Source organism: Sinohyriopsis cumingii, chromosome 15 (assembly GCF_028554795.1).
Source record: "Sinohyriopsis cumingii isolate HCF-2022 chromosome 15, ASM2855479v2, whole genome shotgun sequence".
Classification (NCBI taxonomy): domain Eukaryota; kingdom Metazoa; phylum Mollusca; class Bivalvia; order Unionida; family Unionidae; genus Sinohyriopsis; species Sinohyriopsis cumingii.
In genome coordinates, this window is record NC_142975.1 from 55,395,468 (window position 1) to 55,416,161 (window position 20,694).

General features: G+C 34.2%; 1 protein-coding gene across 4 annotated transcripts in view; it reads right to left on the reverse strand.

Annotated features, from left to right (window-relative positions):
• Positions 1–29: 29 nt before the first annotated feature.
• The window catches only part of LOC149781834 (transcription initiation factor TFIID subunit 10-like), an 83,467-nt gene continuing 62,802 nt past the window's right edge, over positions 30–20,694 (reverse strand). For 3 of the 4 annotated variants that reach the window (XM_089936017.1, XM_089936016.1, XM_089936018.1), the window contains exons 2-5: positions 16,247–16,416; positions 6,960–7,024; positions 4,284–4,395; positions 30–856 (exon numbers count right to left, since the gene is read on the reverse strand). In XM_089936017.1, the coding sequence (XP_089792143.1) occupies positions 767–856; positions 4,284–4,395; positions 6,960–7,024; positions 16,247–16,416 (437 nt within the window). In that variant the 3' untranslated portion in view covers positions 30–766. Of the gene's footprint in view, positions 857–4,283; positions 4,396–6,959; positions 7,025–16,246; positions 16,417–18,742; positions 18,766–20,694 lie in introns of those variants that run through there. The other variant, XM_089936019.1, reaches the window with a different exon arrangement.

Sequence of the window (20,694 nt, forward strand, 5' to 3'; positions counted from 1 at the left end):
ATGCAGAAGATAAATAACACAACACAAACTGTACCTAAATGTGCTTTATTTGTTCCTGCCTTTGCTGTATGAAGTTTACAAGTGCTAAATTAAGATCTGCATCCACAAGTAAAATTTGCAACAATAATACGTTAATCTAAATGATTAATGACAGCTGTACAAAAGTTTGCATGCACAAGTAACTTGTGTTCTTACTTTTAATCAAATAGTTTATAGTATTCTGAAGTAACTGGTGTCCCTGACCTTCACAAAATAGCTTATGTATGCACAATCAACTTATGTCTTTGACCTTAGCAAATTAGCTGATCTATGCACGATCAACTTGTCTTCACCATTTAAAAAAAATATTTCACTGCTCTGAAGAAAAAAAGAAATAAGTATAAAAATGCAGAATCTTCATGATTATAGACCAATTTAACGGATCATCAAAAGAACATGTGTGTTGATGATAAAGGCATATACCATATATGGTGTTGTCACATCATTGCTTGTTCATATTGCAAAATGCGGAAATGATATCGGAGGTATATGCATTATGGTAAGTAAACTTTCATGCAATATATTTATTCTGATCAATGATTTAAAATCTCTGTTCCACCTGTAAAACATGGATTCCATTTCTGCAATTCATTCTATCTTCTCTGTTTCTACTATAATTTTACTGTTACTCTCAAACTTGCTCACGGGTTTTAGAATTTCAGTAATTTTGTTAAGTCATGTAAAATTTCTTTCACTATACACAAAGTCCATAATTATTTCACTATAGTTATGTGTAATAGTGGGGCTTTTTGACATTTATGCCATATTCTGCCAGTGCTGGTGTCAGGTCTTCCATTGTCAGAGTGAACTTCTTGTCCTGAAAAGGAAAAGTAAATGATGATTTTACATCTTAAAATTTTTTTAAAAAATTTTAAGACTGTTTGCCTTTTTAACAACTCCATTCAAGTTTATGAAGTCTAAATGTATGTAGTTTGGCTTATGTTTGTTTTTTACAAATCATTAAAATAAAAGAATAAAACAGAGACAAACAGTCATTCATATAATTATATTGTTATAAAGGATATACAATATATCAATTTAAATTATACAATTTTATATAATGCATTGGCATGAAGTCCATTAGGATACAAAGTATGTAACTTATGAATCCAGTAAGTTTCTTTTATGAGTCTATTCATGTCACCATGCACAATATCTATTGGCATGAAAGAAAAATCAAGTAGAGAGTGATTATTGGTGTTAAAGTGTGTTGAAATATTAGAGGTAAACTGTGGATCTCTATAAAAAAGATTTAAAATGAAAGCAATCATTGATTATTCATTCTCTTAGAAACTTGTTGAAGTGTTTGTCCAACATAATGCATGCTACATTTTTTACAGGTTATGAAATAAATCACATCAGTTGATATCCAGTTAGTGTTATAATGTAGAGAAAATAGCTCTTTTGTATTAGCGCTACTGAAAGAAGTACTTTCTCTTATGTTTGCACATTGAGAGCACCAGTGTCTGTTACATTTTGATGATGAAAACTGTCTTTTTTTATTTTCTGTCTGTTTAGTTTTAATTATAAAATCTTGCCAACTCTTGGGTCTTCTATAAGTGAGAATTGATTTAATTTTGTAAAGTGATTTTATGCTGGTTTTATTTGATAAATTTAGGAGACTATAATATTTATTAATTATACGACATAGATTAGGCAATGAAGGATTATACTGCATTGTGAAAGGAATTATATTTTTCTCTATTTTACATTCTACTGTGTTTAAAGTTTCATGTTGAGTAAGATTATGGGCTTTGTTCAGTGCAGAATCAATTATATGTGTAGGATAATTACTATTTTTGAAATACGTTTGTAATTTATTCAACAAATTTTGTAACTGACAATCATCTGAAATAATGCTTCGGTATATTTTGGCCTGGCTATATGGTATACCATTTTTACATGACATAGGATGACATAAAGAATATTCCACATATCAGTGGATATTAGTTTCTTTGATATAAATATTTGTAGAGATAGAGTTATCAATATTTTGTATTACATTTACATCTAAAACTGAAACATGCATACTAGATGCAGTATAAGTAAATTTAATCATTGGGTGAAAATGGTTTAGGCTATCAATACATTTTTTTCAGTTCTTCATTTGAATGGTTCCAGATCATAAATATGTCATCTAAAAATCTGAACCAAACAGATGGATTAAACTTTTCGTTTTGAAGAAAATCTTTTTCTAATTTACCCATGAAAAGGGAAGCGTATGAAGGAGCCATAGGACTACCTATTGCTGTACCCATTATTTGGATGTAATTTGTATTATTAAATTGAAAATAATTATTTTCCAAGATAAGTTTTTTTATTTTACAAATATCTTCACTGAAATGTGAAACTAGTTGCACAGAAGTTTTGGCATTTGTGTTTTTAAAAAAATCCCAATTACAAATCAGTAGCAAGGACCCTGAGTGGCCGAGTGGTCTAAAGCGCTCACCATTCCGGATCACTGCCATCTCACCTCTGTCTGCATGGGTTTGAGTCTAACGCTCGGCGAGCGTGGGTACGTGGGAAAGCCTGCCAGTAGCTTCTCGTGGGTCGGTGGTTCTTCCCTGGGTTTTCCAGAGTTCTTCCTCCACCAGTTAATACTGGCCACCATGTATAGCCTATCTTGTGCTGAAAAATGGCGTTAAACCCAAGAACAACAACAACAACAACAAATCAGTAGAAACTCATAAACAGCTTAAAAGATCTTGGTCTCTGCAGTTTATCAGAAATAATCAACAAACAGCACAGACCCATATATGCCAGTGTATTATGTGCTTGATCAAAATTAATTATTTCCAAGTTACATGAAACTTAACTGAATTATTTTTACCTGTTTGTCAGCTGAGCTGATGTTATGAGTAATGCCAAGGAATGAAGAACAGCTAAGAAAAAACTGGGAGCCATGATGTGACTGTGTTATATCTGAATTTGTGTTATAACAAAGTGTGTTATAGTGGGGTTCCCTGTGTACAATATATTTCATCTTCTACAAGTGACAATCTTCAAATAACTGGGATTGATAAATGCTGTTTCTCTATGTTCATCATTCATTCATAAATTAAATATAAACCATCAGGTTTATGATTGATTCATGAAGCTATTCAAGCACTTTTGATTGGATCTGATTCAGACTGTTTGATAAAGTCTTAATTCCCATGTGACTGTTTGATAAAGTCTTAATTCCCATGTGACTGTTTGATAAAGTCTTAATTCCCATGTGACTGTTTGATAAAGTCTTAATTCCCATGTGACTGTTTGATAAAGTCTTAATTCCCATTTGACTATTTGATAAAGTCTTAATTCCCATGTGACTGTTCGATAAAGTCTTAATTCCCATTTGACTGTTTGATAAAGCCCTAATTTCCATATGACTGTTTGATAAAGCCTTAATTCCCATGTGACTGTTTTGATAAAGCCCTAATTTCCATATGACTGTTTGATAAAGCCTTAATTTCTATGTGACTGCTAGAATAAGCCTCAGTTCCCATGTGACTGCTTGATAAAGCCTTAAGTCCCATGTGACTGCTTGATAAAGACCTAATTCCTATGTGACTGCTTGTAAAAGCCTTAATTCCCATGTGACTGCTTGATAAAGCCTTAATTCCTATGTGACAGCTTGTAAAAGCCTTAATTCCTATGTGACTACTTGATAAAGTCTTAATTCCCATGTGACTACTTGATATAGCATTATTTCCCATGTGACTACTTAATAAAGCCTTATTTCCCATGTGACTGCTTGTTAAAGTCATAATTCCCAAGTGACTGCTTGTAAAAGCCTTAATTCCCTTATGACTGCTTGATAAAGCCTTAATTCCCATGTAACTGCTTGACAGAGCTTTAATTCCCTTGTGACTGCTTGATATGTCAAGAAAATCATCTGGATTCTCACTTTATGAGAAAAGTCCTGTTCAAAATTTACCTCTATTTTGCCTATCAACCATCTTTTTAAAAATTTGGTAAGTGTACTGACTCTCCTTCATATAATACCTCTTATAAAGTACTTTCTTTCCAACATTGCTGAAAGGATGATTACGAAAGAATACCAAACATATTATTTCGGTAATGAAAAAAATACATAGGAAATTTTCTACCTAGTTTAATTAGGTCTGTGCAGTTTATTAGGAGTAATCAGTAGAACAAACAATAAAGACTCTGATCCGCAGGTACATTATGGTATGGCGGATCAGGATCTTTGTTGTTTGCAGTTTGACTTGACTTATAAAAGAGTATATATGGTATATTACCTTTCCCTGCTTCTTAGAACTCTGTCCTGAGGCTTTCATCTTACAGTGTTGTAAAGCATCGTTGGCTATGTCTGAGATAAACTTCTGAGATGCTAACGATATTAGTCGTACTCTGAAAAGAAGGGGAAAATTAATTCCAATTATTTCATTTCTTATTAAGTCATTACACTTGTTGTTTACTATCACATGCCACCTCAGTGTAACACTATTATAGTCATATATCTTATTAAATTTAGTAATGCTACTCATTTCACCCGATTTTAGTTCTTGCCTCTTGAAAATCAATTGTTGTGTGGTTTCACATATAACAGCACTGTTTTTGTGATTTTGTACATGTATACCAACCAGGAAAATTCGGCTACATCCAAATCTAACAACCTTGGACAATTTTATTTGTGAAAATGGAAAGAAATTAAAATGTTTGGATTTATTTCAATTTTCAAAGATTTTTAAAAACCTCAGGGTAATCTGCTTGGTTTTCCCGAACTTACAAGGCCTTGAAAATGTAACCTCATTTTTCCCAAACTGTCAAAGACCTCCAAAGACCATTGGAACCCTGCAGTGATTGGTAAAAGTGAGTGCCTAAGACCATTTGGCCACCCGCAGCCCCTAGTTTGTTGTCTTGTGTCTGCTTGGTAAATGTGCTTCAAAAGATTTATATCGTTTAAACAGAGATTTATAAATCTATCCTTTTCATATACTATTTACGCAGAAGTGAATGTAATAGTCCATACAATTATTTGTGATAAATTTAATCAACAGGTTTTAAACAAAACTCAGAATGGAAAATTAAACTATGTTGTTGAAGATTTTTCAAAAATAAAGTTTATTTGAATTTATCAGCTCACCAGGCTGTGAGGTCAAGTACACTTATTGACCTGTTTTCATTGTGTATCATGGAGTGTCTGTCATCTACCATGTGTCATTGTGTATCATGGAATGTCTGTCATTTATCATGTGTCATTGTGTATCATGGAATGTCTGTCATCTATCATGTGTCATTGTGTATCATGGAATGTCCGTCATCTACCATGCATCTATTAACAAATGATATTTTCAACTTCTTTTCAAAAACTATTGGAAAGATTTCAACCAAATCTGGTAGAGAGGATTCTAGCTTGAAAAGCCTTCAAGGTTGTACAAATGATGCTGTTTTACCATGATGAAATGCATGGTTGCTGTTACCAAAACTTGATAAATCTTTTGTCAACTTCTCATACACTGCCCAATGGAATCTGAAATTTTTTTACAGAAAGCATCCTAGCATGAAGGGGTATGAAACACATCAAATGTAGCAATCACTACTAAAAATAGAAAAGCATTTTTTGCAATCTCTTTCTGAAAATAACAAGATTTGACCAAATTTGACAAAATGCATTTATACAAGTCGGGCTTGAAAAGTTTTTTAAATAATGCAAAGCCATCATTTTATGTGGCCATTGTAACTAAAAAAAGAAAAACATTAAAATGATTTCTAAAAATGCTCAGCAGAATTTGACCAAATTCAACAAAAAGTATCTTAGCACAAGGGCTATTAAATTTGACAGAAAGTATCTTAGCACAAGGGCTATTAAATTTGACAGAAAGTATCTTAGCACAAGGGCTATTAAATTTGACAGAAAGTATCTAAGCACAATGGCTATTAAATTTGACAGAAAGTATCTTAGCACAAGGGCTATTAAAATCTGACATAAATTATTTTAGCACAAGGGCTATTAAAATTTGACAGAAAGTATCTTTGCACAAGGGCTATTAAAATTTAACAGAAAGCATTCTAGCTTGAGGGCTATTAAAATTTGAGCATCGAAGCCCATGGCTATTAAAATCTAACAGAAAGCATCCTAGCTTGAGGGCTATTACAATTTAATAAAAAGCAGCCATGCTTGAGAGCTATTAAAATTTGAGCATCGAAGCTCATGGCTATTGAAATCTGACAGAAAGCATCCTAGCTTGAGGGCTATTACAATTTAATAAAAAGCAGCCATGCTTGAGGGGTATTAAAATTTGCAACAAAAATGCAAATCCTCCATCAAATATGGTCAAATATATTACAAATAAAAACTATTTAAACAATTTATCTCAAAACAACCACTCCACACAATATGACAACTCTGACTGAAAGCATCTTGGTATAAAGGCATTTAAATATTGGACAAAATGATGCAGAAGTGACATCAGATATGGATGTAGGTACATAACAGAGTAACCTACAAATATTTACTTTCATAAGCAATGTAGTAAGTAGAAATGGAAGAAATTCAACAGAAGGCACACTACTGACCAAGATATGGCCATATGCCATCGTATTTGGCTATTAGGCAGATGTCAACTAAGTGAGCAACCTCTGACACACTTGGGCCTCCTGTTTGATATGCTTAATTTGTATTTCTTACATTGTCAAAAGTAAAAAGCTATGAAACTTTCCAATATTAATAAAGTCTGTAATTCATTTCAAGAAAGAAAGAATTCTGAAATAATTTAAAATTTAAAATTTTTGGTCGATGTGATTAAATTTCTGACAAAGGTTTGCAGGCACATGGTTGATTCCAGCAATATAAAATTGGGGTTTCCATCCTTACAATTAGGAACTGAGTGACAGTAAATATTCCGTTAATCAATTTCCAAGTGACACTTTTGAACAAATTTTCTAGATATAATCATGGAGAATAAACTTACATTCTAGGATCTGTTGCCTCAAATCCAGCTCTGTTGAGGTAATAGGCAGTCACTGAATCTGGAATCTGAAAATGACATGACTACATTAAAACACATGCATTATTGAATATATGACTTTAAATTCAATGATTTCATGATTACATACACTGAAACTGTTGAGCCTTACTTGTATAAAACTCAGATTCAACTCGAAAAAATACAGATATGCCATCACATGATGTACAGATCTGGGTTTCTGTTGTTTAGTTTACTGATTGGTCCCAACAAACTGCAGAGAACCAATCAGCTGGTGCATATGGGATGGCAAATGTGGGTCTATGCTGCTTGCAGTTGGATCTGACTTGCACATACTATTTCTACTGCCACCTCCATGATACAGATGAAAGAAGGATCTGGCTAAATAGTCCCTTCACAAGAAAGGAAGATTTCTGCTGAATGTAATATCTCAACTGTGAACAGTGGTAAGACAGAAAAATCCAGGCATTTCAATGGCTCAGACTTGAAGCATATAGTACATTTCTAGCAAAGATGCAGTTAAATATCAGGTAAGGCAGAAACTATATTGGGGATACAAACTTGAAAGATATATTATAATTCTAGCAAAGATGCTGCAATTGAAATGCAGGTAAGACAGAAACTCCAAGCAAATATTGGTACAAACTAGAGACATATATTATTGTTGTTGTTTTGGGTTTAATGCAATTTCTCAGCACAAAATAGGCCATACACCATAGCCACCATGGCCAGTACAACTGGTCGAATAGGAACCAGGGAAACCCATGGTAAGAACCACTGACCTATGGGAAGCTACTGGCAAACTTTCTCATACACCCACATAAGCTAAACCTGAGACTTGAACCCAAGAGGACATTGGCGAGATAGCAATGATCACTAGTGAGCACTTTAAACCACTCGGCCTACTAAGGCCACTGAGACATATATTAAAATTCTAGAAAAGAGGCAGCTGAATAGTTAGTAAGTAAGACAGAAACTCCAAATAGGGCACAGATTTGAGATGTAACATTCTTTCAAAGATGCAGCTAAATAGCAGGTAAGATTGAAAGTCCAGGTATGGCAGGGGTACACCTTTAAGACACGGAGGAAAATTTAAGCAAAGATGTAAATATATGTGATTCTACTGGCAGTAGACAAATCTACCATTTTAATGGCAGCCCGCTACACATATTGTTTTATAACTGAAATCTACTGCTTTTGAAAATTAAATGTTGAACAACAAAAATAATTAAAGAAAAAACAGTATTTTTAAGAGTTCTATTTGCATAAACCAGTCATAACCAGTCAACTGGTGACAGGAATTGTTTCCACCAGTGCAGCAACTGGCACAATGATAAATGTTGAGCGATTACCAGCAAGATTAAGAACTGTTATACAATGGCTGACTCACATACATAACAAGCTGTAAATTTTCTACCTTAATGTTATACAATGGCTGACTCACATACACAACAAGCTGTAAATTGTCTACCTTAATGTTATACAATGGCTGATACATGTACACAACAAGCTGTAAATTGTCTACCTTAATGTTATACAATGGCTGACTCACATACACAACAAGCTGTAAATTTTCTACCTTAATGTTATACAATGGCTGACTCACATACACAACAAGCTGTAAATTGTCTACCTTAATGTTATACAATGGCTGATACATGTACACAACAAGCTGTAAATTGTCTACCTTAATGTTATACAATGGCTGATACACATACACAACAAGCTGTAAATTTTCTACCTTAATGTTATACAATGGCTGATACACGTACACAACAAGCTGTAAATTGTCTACCTTAATGTTATACAATGGCTGATACGCGTACACAATAAGCTGTAAATTGTTTACCTTAATGTTATACAATGGCTGACTCACGTACACAACAAGCTGTAAATTGTCTACCTTAATGTTATACAATGGCTGACTCACGTACACAACAAGCTGTAAATTGTCTACCTTAATGTTATACAATGGCTGATACACATGCATGACAAGCTGTAAATTGTCTACCTTAATGTTATACAATGGCTGACTCATGTATACAACAAGCTGTAAATTGTCTACCTTAATGTTATACAATGGCTGATACACGTACACAACAAGCTGTAAATTGTCTAACCTAATGTTATACAATGGCTGATACACATACACAACAAGCTGTAAATTGTCTACCTTAATGTTATACAATGGCTGATAAACATATACAACAAGCTGCAAATTGTTGATCTCATTATTAATACAATGGCTGACACATGTACACAAAAGGCTGTAAACTGTTGACCTTATTGTCATGCTAAGGCTGATACATGTACACAACAAGTTGTAAATTGACTACCTTACTGTTACACAATGGCGGACACGTACACAACAAGCTGTAAATTGACTACTTTATTGTTACACAATGGCTGACACACGTACACAACAAGCTGTAAATTGACTACCTTACTGTTACACAATGGCTGACACATGTACACAATAAGCTGTAAATTGACTACTTTATTGTTATACAATGGCTGACACATACACAACAAGCTGTAAATTGACTACCTTACTGTTACACAATGGTTGACACACGTACACAAGCTGTAAATTGACTACTTTATTGTTACACAATGGCTGACACAAGCTGTAAACTGACTACCTTATTGTTGTAATTTGGAGAATTTAAGGTCACAGGTGGGATATTTAATGAGAAGTCATAAGTAATAAAGGGATCAAAGGTGGTCCATAGTGGTGTCTTTGAATGAAGAACTGACCATCCTATGGTAGAGGTGAGATAAAAGAGAGACACCAGCCAAAACATTATTTTTTTAAATACCGAAACACTTGTATAAGCATTATTTCTGTCCTGGTTATTATTGTTTTTCAATATGTTTTAAGATGAATTTTTAAGTCAAGATCATATTTCTGGTCAATTCATGTTACAATGCCGAAAATTTGCACTTCCTCGCAATTCTAAAATCTACCAGCTAAGAAATGTCACATGTTCAGCAGTGCATGGAAATCATTAAGTGTGTGTAGGCAAGTAACAAAGGTTCTTAGTTTGCATTGTGTGTTTCAAGGAAAGTGGTTTTTAAGACAGTATATGGAGGAAGAAATGACATTACCAGACATATGCAGACACCATCACACTGTGGAAATCTGGACAAGAAAACTACTGACAGCCTGTTATATGTGAATCTCAATAAAAACACAGAATGTCATCAGTTCAGTCCAGCAGTAAACTTATGAAGCACACTAAAAATCCTTGTTGATTTAACAACAACAATCTTCACAGTTAACTATGAGATATACAACTGTTCCGTTTTAACTGAACTGATACCAGTGCTTCTGTCACCTCCAGAAAGTTAATACATTGTACCCATGTCTCACCATTCACACGCAGTAGAACATTACAAGAAATCTGTTCCCATATTGAATTGTCAAAAAAATGTATCTGTACTAACTTGAGAGGTCTGGACAAAGCATGGCATTAACACTTGCCTTTTCTCTCTGTGCTCCTGTGTTCAAATCCCAGTTTCAATATGCATATATATTGGTAGGTGATAACACATCAAACATTGCCGGTTTTCTCTGGCTCTAATTTCTTCAAAGACCATCTCAAATAAGCAGGAAAGCAATCAAGTGATTTGTTACACTTGGTATTCTCACACACTTTTGTGTGTGTACAATTCTGGTTCTTAAAATTCTAAACAAGGTTCCTCAAAAGAGAAACTGATGCTCTAAGAATTTCCAGGAATTCAAGACTATTTCTTCCTTTTAACTGCTGAGTGCTGAAGCTAGCTCTGATATTCTTTAAATTAGCTGCTGTGATGGACATGTTCTCAGAATGCCACCATTTTCATTTAGGACAATGTAGACATCATTGGATGCCTTTTGATGAAAACACCTATGTCAATATACCATCCATTCAAGTGATTAGCAACAGCAAGATTTTCAAGACAGCTGCCATAACACCTGTACTGCATGTACAACTGGCACCATTTTCATTTTGGACCAACAAGATACTATAAGCAGACTGTTGGTGAAAGCGCCACGTTGATATAGCCATCCATCTCAGAGGAACAGAGATAGCAATATTTTCAAGATGGTCTCCGTGGTGGCAATATTGAGGGTCAGTTTGCATCGTTTTTATTTCAGAGCAACTAGGAACGATATTAACTCTTCTGATGAAAAGACTTTCCATTTAAGAGGAATGGCAATAATAAGATTTTCTAGATGGCAACCATATTGGATATTGATCAAACCATTTTAATTTAGGATCAAAAAGACATCATGAGAAGTCTTTTGTTATAAAAAAATGTGAATATTATTTCTCGATCTGAAGGAGGAAGAATAACAATATTTTCAAGATTGTTGCCATGGTGGCCATATTAAATATCATGTTTGCACCATTTCTATTAAGGGCCAACCAGACATAATAAGAAGTATTCTGGTGAAAGCACAATGCTGATATGACAAGCCGTCTAGGAGAAGTAGCAATTACATGATTTTCAAGATGTTCATTATGGTGGCCATATTGAAGGTCAGATTGTCACCGTTTTCATTTATAATCAGCTAGACATCGTAAGAAGTCTTTCAGTGAAAATCCCATGGTGAAACAAACATTCATTCAGGAGAAGTTGTGATATCAAGATTTGAAGTAGCACCATTTTCATTTATGACCATCAAGACATCATAATGAGCCTTCTGGTGAAAACCCCATGTCGATATGACATTTTGTTAAACAGAAATAGCATTAACAAGGTTTTCAAGATGGTTGCTCTGGTAGCCATATTCAACATTAGATTGGCACCATTTTCATTTAGGGCCAACTAAGACACTTTTTTAGTGAAACGCAATGTTCAATGAAGATAAGTAGAAGCAGTTTTTCAAGATGGCCAATTTTTCATTGGGACCTACTGGATAATGGGACAAATGTGTACGTTAAATTTCATCGTGATCCTCCAAGTTGTTTAGGATGAGTATCAATGACAAACTTGCACTGAAAGACTAACAGACAGCAGATTACAAACAGATGACAGAGCATCCTATAAGGTCTTTTGGACTATGACATGCAGAACTTGAAAGCTTGATGAGACACTAAGATTATATTTTTGTCAATACATTTTGGCAATAAAGGACAGGAACTTCAGTTATACCATTTTAATTAAGTGAAGGAAACCATTACAGTTTTATTTAAAGTTACAAACTGTTAAAGTTTAGTGAACTTGACCTTGACCTTGAGTTTCTTGCTTAAAGCATTTGGAGAAAAAGGGAGACTGGTTGATTAGTTTTGGTGGGTTTTAATTGCACATTTTACACATTACTGGCTATATCATGCCAAGGAAATGGGAGCTAAGTGCATTTCCCAAGGACACACCAATGTGTCAAAACAGTAACCTTTAAACCACGAGTCCATCATTCAATTATCAGAGTTATCATGAGTCCCTGGCCTGTTGGAATATGTGATGCAAAAAATAAACTTTAAACATTGAACTGATTCATCAAAAATTAATGGAGGTCACTGTGTCATTTCTGCAAATGGTGTTATGATATACATCAATGTATATATCATCAAAAATTTCCATAAATCCTTTGCACAAAACATTACTTATGGGAAAATGACACTTATTTCTCACTATGTGCTGATGCAGGCAAAAAAAGAGGTCCAAGTGGGCCTGATATCATTCACCTAGGTAAGTGACATACTTACTTCACACGTGTACTGAAACTGTTGAGGGAAAAGATTGGACCTAGGAATTGCTACATTGTCTATGTTAATGTTGGTGTCATTTTTCTTCTTTTCTATATCATATAATAATAATAATAATAATAATAATAATAATAATAATAATAATAATGATAATAATAATAATAATGTAAACTTAGTACAGAACCTAATCTTTAGAAGCACTCAATGCTAGATAACACATACAAACGTATTCAATGACAAAACATCTAAAACAAACACCATGAAATTGCAATCAAAAATATGCTGACATTAATTAAGGAAGTATACAGTATTAAGACTTGAAGTCTGTTCTTGTAGTTGAAATAGGTTAGTTTTAAGAGCACTCTTGAATGAGATCACAGTGTCCTTGTGTCTAAGATCTACATGCAATTTTTTCAAGTAGCTGAGCCATGGTACACAACAGATTGTTGTCCATATGACTACATTTTAACAGTGGGAACAATGAGAATTTGAGTGTTGTAAAAGAAGCATAATTTTCTAGATGGGGTGTACACATGGGTAAGGTAAGATAGGTATAATGGACTGGAGTTGGTCAATGAAATGTAGCATAATGAACAGATTTTGTATTTGATTCTGGATCAAACAGGTTGCCTGTGGAGGTTACAGAGCAGGGAGGAAGTGTGCTCAGTTCCATGTATTCCAAGGATGATTCCACAGCTGTGGTTTTGAAGTTTCTGAAGTAGATATTGAGATGAAACAAACGGAATGGAATTACAATAGTCCAGTCTTGAAAGTACTAAGGAACACACAAGTGTTTTAATGGCATCAACCAAACGAAAATTGCAAATGGAGCTGAAGTATCTCAGCTCCAGATATACATGATCACTTCCTGGAATAGAAAGGACACATCATTAACAGAACCAGCCTTGTTACCCCTAGGAAGCAGACCATAATTCGTAACTTAGAAACTATTCAAAACCAACCCCTCAAGCAGCATATACACTTACTGTGCATTACAAGGGGAGTTAATCAGTGCAATCAAAATTGATTCATGGGTCTAACCTTACTCTCTGGGGGACCTGCCCCATGAAATATTAACTTTAAAACCATTGAGAATCCCACCAAAGGACACAGCAGTTGTTCACTGGTTAAGGTTCTGGACTCATGACCTGAAGGTTGCAAGCTCAATTCCCACATCTGATCAAAATCGTTTCAATACCAAATTTGTTAGGATTTTTTAAGGTTATCTATTGCCTGATCATAGTCATTTTAACCAAACATATATAACTTGCTTAAAAATATTCATCAATAATTCTTTAAGTGAGGTTTAAAACTATCATTCTCTGCACACATTTTTTTTAAAACATGTTCAAGACATTTTATAAAAACAAAAGTTCTTCTTAGAGCAAAATCTTTCTCATGCACATAATTAACTAAGTAAAGAAATTCTGATACTGAAATATATTTACTAGAATTCATTAGCATGCATGTGAATTTCACAGATGGGAGGGTTTCCTCTGAGATGAGGGGTGTCTCTTGTCCCTCCCATCTCCCAATGAATTCTCCTGCATATGCAAAATTATAAGTGAAAAATTTTATTTTATTGTATTTTTTCACACCTTGCTTTCAGTTTAGTAGATTTATGGTAATGCTAATTGTGATCATAGGATGGTGAACTGGCTTAAACCATGCAAGACCATTTAGTTCCTAATTTCACGCATCATAAAACAATTAACATCCCTTTGATTCTGTAATTTGGCATCAGTGTTTGAAGTCTGTAGACATGGATTATATTATGTGTGATCAGAATTCCAAAACAATTAATGAGATTAACTAATTATGGTTTCAATACAAAAGAGCTCAAGCAGCATAAAATAGGGTCAGTTTGGTTTCAGTGTTAAAAGTTTACCAATGCTAAAACTCAAATTTAAGCAACCAAAATAAAACATAATTCAGTGAAGGATAGAAGAAAGAATATCAGTGGATGGAATCAAATTCAAAGGACACACATTCTGTTCTTCCTGTAAAGTGGATTTTAAAAACTGCTATGGCCACAAGAATGACATTATTTGTCATGTAGCATAATAAAGAATATTAAATTGGACAACAAATACACCAACACTGAAATCTACATTTGTGGAATCTGCAACAAATGTGGAAATATATGAGCCGGGACAGTTTGCCAAACATAATCTCACATTTACGATAACAGGTCATTTTTCAGATCTAGTCAAAATAATGTTCCCTGACTTGGAAATCACATAAAAGTTCTCAAGCAATGAATGAAAACTACTCACATTGTGACACAAGCACTGGGTCCTCATTCTCAGTCAAAATCCTTCCTCTTTTTAAGTCAAAATTTTGCAAATCACCCAGTTTGTCCAAAGCTGACTTTTTCTCTGTTCTGTCTCATGCACGTGCCAGGGATGCTTTCAGTTGTTCAGCTTAGTGGCTACACTGAATTATCAGTAAATTTCAACACGGCTTTTTTCCTTATTAAAAGCCAGACACAGTATTACAATAATTTACTCATATTTTACAAACTATTCCTCTATTTATTTTTCCAATTATTATCAAGAGTTGCTTGTTTAATTGTTATTTCATATTTTTCTTCAGTATAAAATATAAACCATATTTTGTTGTATGTATAACTTGTTCTATTGAAATTTATGCGTCCTGTCTTCTGATATTATTAATTTTTGTTTCTCTGCTACAACTCTGCATAAACCCAAACCTATGAGTCTACATAGTACTTACCACTGACGATTACTTCCCATGATTTTATCTAATAAAACTGTCATGTAACTGCATGCTCTGTACCATGGATAAACATGATTTCAATAAGAATTGACTTTATCTGACTCTCATAAGATTCAGTATGTGTTATAAACTAGAATCTAAATCAGCCAGGATCTGAGATCTTGATGACATACCATAAGTGATAAGAATACAATCAGAAATAAGGTCTTAAGAGTGGTAACAAGCTCAGTCACTTAGATGCATGATCACCTCATTAATAATCATGAATGCAGCACATAACTGAACCTATCTGAGATCTTGGCTATATAAGCTTTCATAACAAGTATGATCAAAATCTGCCTCTACAGTATTCACAATCTCAACCAACTAGATGCAAGGTCACCTGACTAATATGCATCAGAATGTCATCCATAATTAAAATCATCCAAGATCTTGCTGATACAAGCTTACATAGCGAGTGTGATCAAAATCTGTTCAATCACCATATATATCTCTATAATGTTCACAAGCTTGGAAAATCAGACGCAAGATAATCTCATTAATATAATAGTTGTCTCATCACTGAACTCATCTGAGACCTTGATGATACAAGTTTACATAGAATATGGCCCTTAAACTGTTGCTAGATCAACTTGTAATATTCCTTGATGTCACTTACAATCAAACTCATCCAAGACTTGATGATATAAACTTAAATACATTTTATCAGAAATGAAGCCTCTAGAGTGTTCAAAAAGAAGTAATGACAGATAGATGGACAATGGACGCATGGTCAAACCATAAGATCACTTTGCTTTAGTCAAGTACAAAAAACACCAATTAATTAGTTCATTTTACAGTAGGGGCATAGTCTTCCAGTTGCTGGACAAAGTCAGTCAGTGGGATGTTAGGTAGCCGAGACTCTTGGGATGGCAGGCTAATATTTGGCATGGCAGGGGTCATAGGTGTGGCTAGGGTGGTGCTAACAGGCAACATGCTGGCACTGGAATCGGCTGTCGCATCATTTTCTATGAAAAGTAAAACAAAACAAAGGGATTAAGAATTTATTAATTTCATAATTCTTATATAGTCATTCTAATACAAGATCATAACAGAAAGGCAAGGCAATAAAACCCCATTTAGCTTTTAAGGTTAGAAAGTTTTGTGTTATGAGCCGACATATTTTTATTTGCACTCAGATGCTGATCGATGATTCACTTGTTTCGCATACTCCTTGATTTCGAAAAAATAATACAGCACTCCCTTATTATAATGCTGTTTATGGGAGCTATGAAGGTGTAGCATGACAAGGATAAGGTATACTCATACTGGGGTACATAATACATAGCAACATAGTTCCTCATTCTAATGCTGTTTAAGGGAGCTAGGAAAGTATATTATGACATGATTGTAAGTTGAGTTCAAATGCAAACTGCACAGACCCAGATCTGCCATTGAATAATATACCAGAAAATCTGGATCTGTACAGTTTGTCGGGAGTAATCAGTAGAACAAATAACATATAAACCTGGTCTGCAGGTGCATTATGCTATGGCAGATCAGGGTCTTTGTTGTTTGCAGTTAGAATCATCATATAAGTGAATATATATGGTAAATTGTTGCAGGTCTCTGTCATTGTTGTGTGGATGTCTGTTGTGTGTATTTGAGAGAGACAGAGAGAGAGAGAGAGAGAGAAAGAGATAGAGATAGCGGGAGAGAGTATACATGACTGAGCTGTCTTGTGTCATGGTGACTACATGTGATTACCTTTTAATGAGGTGACAAAAACAAATTCCTGGAAAAATCTAGAGCAGTAAATACCATCAATTAAATTAAGGCAAATTAGTTGGGAGTAAAACAGGATAGAGCATTAATGACCTTGCTGAAACCTTATATGTTTATTTACCACAAATACTGTAAACAAGTGTGTCATCTTAAGGACTAAATTTCACAAACGAAGTCCTGATATTGGGCCATTTCTCTCTCAGCCACCCCCATCCAGTTGCATAAAATATCAATGGTGCCTTCTCTGAGGTCTGGCAATAATATTCTTTGAGATTTAACCAATTTCCATGCGATTTTGGATTTTTTTAAATGTTCATATACATTGGTAAAATAAAAATTGTTATGTGGGTTCACTTAACTAAAATGTACAAGATGTGAGCATCAAATACATGTATCAAAACTTGTTGATAGGTATAATATAGGTATAATGTTTGGCTTCTGTTTCATGATTAACAAAGAGGCTGGACATTCATCAATATATATATATATATATATATATATATATATATATATATATATATATATATATATATATATATATATATATCGAAGTTCATGTATGTGTGTGTGTGTGTGTGCTATAGAAAGACAGACAAAGGGAGACAGAGAGACTGATAACATCCGTGTTACAGTATTTATCCTAACATAAAACAAGGTAGCCTGACTCATATTTCAGGATTTATTAATGGATTAGAAGGAAGAAAAAAAAACTTTACAAAGAGACTTGTCATGGCAGAAAATATGATGGGTGGTTTCAGAGGGCAGTGTAGAAAGGTGGTGAGAGAGATAGTACCTCCCATAATTTTGCCAAATGGGATTAGTTATTTTAAGAAATCCTCCACTAAACCATAAGAGTTTTTCAACTATAACGTTTGTTATATCGCAGCTTTGTGTTGTTAAATTACAGATTATTCAGATCGTTTGAATCATATACTGTAAGTGCTCACTATAAGTCTATTCAAACTGCCAACAGTACTGACCCATATAGGCCACTGCATAATGTGCAGACAGATCTGAGTCTATGCATTTTGGTGTGAGTAATAATGTGGTGGCAGGTCACAATCTATTGTAGTTAACTTATGCATGTGTATATATGGTATTTATTTATGATTATCAGGTACTCTAAACAATCATTTGTTCCCCTTCAACCAATTTTCAAAAGTAATACCTACTTGGAGGTGATAGTCTCTTATTTGACTATAATACAAGTGTGAAATATTTCATACATCTATGACTACAGGACTGCATAAATAATGTCTAATGTTATTAAATTATCATATTAAACAGAATACAGAATTCCCTTACAATAACAGATTGAGGTCATAGAAGTGGATCACGTTTAGATGAATTAGCTTTATACTCAGGTATTTTTTTAAATAAAAAAATGAAATGGAACCCATGACCATTCCTACCACATATACAAGACTCTGATACTGAAGTCCATTACAGTGAGGTAGTTCTGTACAACATACACAAACCAATCTTACAATAAAATGCAGATCTACAACTGTATATTGTAGATGCTGATCAATATTGTTTGAAGGCAATGATAAGTAAAACAGTACAGACCCTGATACTATCTGCATTATGCAGCTCCAGACCAGAGTTGATACAGCTGCTGTACATACATCACATATACGAAAATAGATTAAGGATGTCTGCAAGCAGGTATTTTACATCCAAGAATTATCAATGCTATGATATACATACCAACTATATTCACTTATAGGTTGCATCAAACTGCAAACAACATTGACTCTAATTTGCCATCGCATGATGTACCAGCAGATCGAGGTCTATGTTATTTGTTCTACTGATTACTCCTAAAAAACTGCACAGACCCAGATCTGCCAGCACATCATGTGATAGCAAGTGTGGGTCTATGCATTTTGCAGTTGGGACCTGACTTATAAGTGAATATACACAGAAGGTAAAAAGGAATGTCAATCAGTGATGTCACTGAAAGGTGCAATATAATCACTATGTTACAAGAGTAGACATATTTATCATTGACAAATACTAGTGACTACTGAACAACAAAAAAAGACAATGAATTAAATAGGGAAAAAATATATATGGTCTTTAAAGCTACAAATAAAGTACAAATTACAGCTGTTATTTTAGTTTTAATTTTGTCCTCACCTTACCCGATGACTCACTTTTGTTTCTGGTGGAGACATAAAATTCTAAGCCCACACTTGTGTGAGGTGTGGCCATGTGTATAAAGTTGGTTGGAAACACATGTAATCAGTGATGATTAAGAATGTCATAAATGTCACAAAGTAACAACACAAAGTAACTTTATCAAAACATATACAGTAAATTCATTTTAAAAATTGAAACCCCAATTTTAGTAGGTTTCAATGTTGACTAAAGCAATGAATTTAAAAAGACATTGTTAATATTTATCAATATGTAATAACAATATCATGGGACCCACTTTTAAAAAATATCAATTACAAAAATGCCATTTTTCTTTGCAAAAATGTAAACTGATACCTAAAAAATTTATTAATTTATGGTTATTGACTTCATTGTTTTTTAAGAGTTTAGCTGAATGGAAGTATTGGACCCACACCTGTTTGATTGCAAATCCAAGGCTCTGCCAAGTGAACTACTGCTACACCAGGTGCAGGATATATCAATAAATACCCACTTATAAATCAAGTAAAACTGCAAACATAGACACTGATCTGCTATAGCATAATGCATCAGCAGATCGGGGTAGATGTTGCTTGTTCTTCTTTGTTTTACTGATCACTCCATACAAACTGCACAGACCCAGATCTACCAGCACACAACCTCTCTATACATCACTTTGAGTTACAAAAAAGTGGATGCCTCTACAAAAGTTAGTCTAGAGAGTTATGTGGGGGTATGATTTGTATTAATCTTTTTTTGTTCAAGATGAAGAACTAGCAGTTATTCTTTCATGTTCTTACATGTGTCAACATGTTCCTTAATACATTAAATATGATATGTTCTGGTAGTTATCATACATACCAGCAATAAGATAAAATTTTTCAACTATTATAATTGATAAAATTAGTTTTTTTCTTGATTTGGATTTGGATTTTTAACGTAGCTTTAACAATTTTTCAGTCATATCGCTACGATGTCTTCATTGTGGCAGTTTATAGTGATGTCCAGCACTTGGGCATCATGCCACAGACATTTAGCATGATGTTCCACCCAGTCACATTATCCTGATCCACCCAGTCACATTATCCTGATCCACCCAGTCACATTATCCTGATCCACCCAGTCACATTATCCTGACACCGGGACGACCACCAGTCCTGACACTTAACCTTTTAATGCTGAGTGCCAAGTGAGGCAGCTGTTTGTACCATTTTTGTAAGTTTTTGGTATGACTCAGCTGGGGATCAAACCCACAACCTCCTGCACCCGAGGCGGACACTATAACCACTAGGCCACCAGTGTGGTCTTTTGATAAATCATAAAATCAGAGGAAGATTTTTTTCTTCAGGCTATTGGCCCACCAACCAGTCAACTTCCAT